The sequence below is a fragment of the Pyrus communis genome, chromosome 8 (genome assembly GCF_041283825.1).
Source record: "Pyrus communis isolate YQ-2024b chromosome 8, ASM4128382v1, whole genome shotgun sequence".
Classification (NCBI taxonomy): Eukaryota; Viridiplantae; Streptophyta; class Magnoliopsida; order Rosales; family Rosaceae; genus Pyrus; species Pyrus communis.
In genome coordinates, this window is record NC_142572.1 from 14,753,123 (window position 1) to 14,756,313 (window position 3,191).

At 37.5% G+C, this 3,191-nt stretch overlaps 1 protein-coding gene across 1 annotated transcript; it reads right to left on the reverse strand.

Moving 5' to 3' along the window:
- LOC137717759 (protein OXIDATIVE STRESS 3 LIKE 4) lies at positions 1-1,632 on the reverse strand. The gene is made up of 2 exons (XM_068457226.2): positions 819-1,632; positions 1-677 (listed from the first exon to the last, which is right to left on the reverse strand). The coding sequence occupies exons 1-2, from the start codon at positions 1,121-1,123 to the stop codon at positions 251-253; spliced, it is 732 nt and encodes a 243-aa protein (XP_068313327.2). The 5' UTR covers positions 1,124-1,632; the 3' UTR covers positions 1-250.
- Positions 1,633-3,191: the final 1,559 nt, after the last annotated feature.

Here is a 3,191-nt window from a genome sequence, read left to right on the forward strand (position 1 = left end):
TGGAGGGGCAAACATGTCTTTATACATGACATATCCGATTCAGCAGATCACCATATGCTTATCCACATCCTATTAACACTAAAAATAAAGTATAAAAAAACAATTATCCGAAACACAAATGGAATCATGCTACTACAAATATATATAATACATTATATTTTTCTTCCGAGTGCCCACACACAAACAACACAAACCCCCCTCTCCAACAACCCTAAATATTAAAATTTAAAAGAAAAACTAGCACAAATTGTTACTGTTCATCATGTTCCTGCAGATCTGAGAGGCAGTAGCAACTCTTTGACTTGAAGCTCTTCAGCTTCCTGTCTAGCAGTTTATGTGGGGGCCTCCTCCTCTCCTGATCCTCCCCGTCCGACGAGGATTGCTGCGACGCGTTGTCTCCGTCGCCTTGTCGGTCACGGTTCTGTTCTTCGTCATCGTCTTCGTCTCCTTCTTCGGCTAGGGCTAGCAGCGGCATGGATTTAGGGTTTGGCCAGTTGTAGAGGGAGGAGGAAGAGGAAGATTTTCTCGACCACTTGGAGGCGATCAGAACCCGCCGCCGCTTGTTGAACGGGTTGTCTCGCTTCTCCACCTCCTTCACTGAACTCACAGAGCTGCACACTTCTGACAGGCTGGCAAATGACTTTGATTTTCCTGAAAAATAGTTGGATAATCCCCTCCTGAACAAATAAAAACAAAAATAAAATTAATTAAAAAGTGATTAATTAGTTAATCAATTAATTACATGACGGATCAAAAACTGAAAATTCAATAAATCTGATCGGTTTCGGATTAAAATTTGCAGATCCGGAGGGGTTTACTTGATTGGAAGAGACTCTTCGAGTGATCCGAATGAACCCAGAGAACCTAATCCTCCTCCACTTCCTCCGCCGCCATTAAACTTGCTCTGCACCTCATCGCCGTCGTCACCTTTGAAATCTTCCTCTTCCTCGCTGTCATCCGGAACTCCGATCGATGACGAGCTGTCCGACGAGGCCTCTTCCGCCACCGCGGCCCCTCGGTCCTGATTCAGGTACAGGCCGGCTCGGTGGCGGCTGTCCTGCGTCTGCGCAGGGCCGTAGGACGATACGTCGACGGAGAAGGTCGGGCCCACCAGGACATCCATTCGAGGCTGGACTAGATTAAGATGGTGCGCAAAAAACCGAACCAGGGGGAGTTTCTTCAAGTCGGCGATCGGTGAAATTACGGAATTACCCTTCACCGATGCGTCGGCGTCGTCGTTTGAGCTTCCAGATAACGGGGTTTGTAGTCATCAATTGAAAGGAGGAAGACGGAGAGTCATAAGATCGAGGGGGTGTGCGCAGGTTAAAGGAAGGGGTGGAGGATAAGAGAGGAGAAAAAGCGGTTCAGAAAGAGGGAGCAAAGGTGGAGAGGTATATATATAGACAACAGTGAGTCGCATGAGTTTTGAAGGGGAGAGGGGAAAAGGCTAACGTACGCCGCCGGCGAAACAGGGACGCATGATGAGCACGCGCTTTGACAAGTTCGTGATTACGTGGCGAAGACAGTAACCAGAAAAATCCACTTCCGAAAACTCTTATCCTGTTTAGTGTTGTGTGTAGTTGTTTTGCTTCCTTTTCTTCTGTCAAAGCAATTTCTCCGCACACTTCCTGTGCTTTTCTAAGAACATAAAATCTGTATATAAGTGTACAAATATTTTATTTTTGGTATTTTATTTATTTTTTAGTGGTCAAAACAAATCATTAATCGTCTACCGGCCTACCGTTATTTAATAAATAAATGAATCATATTTTTATGCAGACGTTGAAAATTTTACTAATTAGATGTTTAAACGATTTCTAATTTGATTGATGTTTTTCAAAATTGAACTTTAAAGACTGAACCTAGAAATCCAATGGATTTAATAATTCAAAAAGATTGTTGGATGAAAACGTGAATCGAGAAGATATAATAACATCCAACTAGAGAGTTGTTAGCGAGCGAAAATGTTTAGATCATCTCTAAAAGAGATGTTAAATTCAAAACATCAAATTTCAATTTTGATGGCTGGCTTCGCAATTTGATATATTGTCAATATTTTCTTTCAACTCGATATGTCAAATTTTTATTACTTGATCTCTGTTTTTTAAACAAAAATAATAAAAAATGTGTAGTTACCGGCTTAAAATAATATTAAAAAATACTTAAATATGCTAGCATTTAATGTAAGACAAGTTGATTGCCTTTGAAAATAACAAAAAAACTTATTTGACGCCATTGCTTCATGGACGCAATTTTGACGTCTGAAGCTTAATTTTCATTTCCATTTCAGTTTTGATATTTCGGTTGGAGTAAATAGTACGTCATTTGTTACTGTTATATATTTATGTAATATTTTTTGCGGTCTTATATATTTGTGCTAATTACCAATTATCTTATTTCCGTTATTCCATTATTATGTAGAAAAAGTATCTCTCTGGGTATCTCTTTGTGATAACGCATTTTTAATTGTATCATCAATGTCAAAATCTTAGCAAAGAATTGGTATCAATATCAAGAAAATTATCTTATCTGTCCCAGTCTTTTAAGTATTTTCCTTCTAATTTGTGATTGCCATTGCAAGTCAGAATATCATGATTGTACATAAAATATTCTCCTTAATTAACGACCTTCTTGTCTAAGAACAAAATCCGCATAAGAACATTTTCAAATTATTCGATTAATTCAACTCACAAGTACAATTTTGGTCATTTGCGATACTATTGCATGTCATTCCTTCGTGCAACTCAATAGTATTATTTGTCTTTTTTCATACGAGCAATATTACTATTTTAACTTACATTAGAATGAGGAAGAATGTTTGGAAAGTTTTATAAAAAAAATTAAAAAGTGGTGTCATAGTCCCAACCAATATATTAAAAAGAAGACTAATGAAAATTGCTTGAAAAGTTTTAGTTTTAATAAAAAACCATGTTATAAGTTTTGTTTAATGATTAGTACAAAGCCCATATTAAAGTAGTTCAACTAAAAATGGCTCAACTACAATAAATTATGATTTGTCGATTTTACCCCTAACTTTTTTAGGTTGAGTTACAGATTTTTGTTGTTAATGGAGTTCATCGTTGTTTTGCAGACCTTCTTATTCTTCTTTGAAACAAAAATATAGATTCTCATGCTATATTTGAAATGTGATCGTCGTTACTATTCATAGTGTATTCGAGATACTGTTTTTC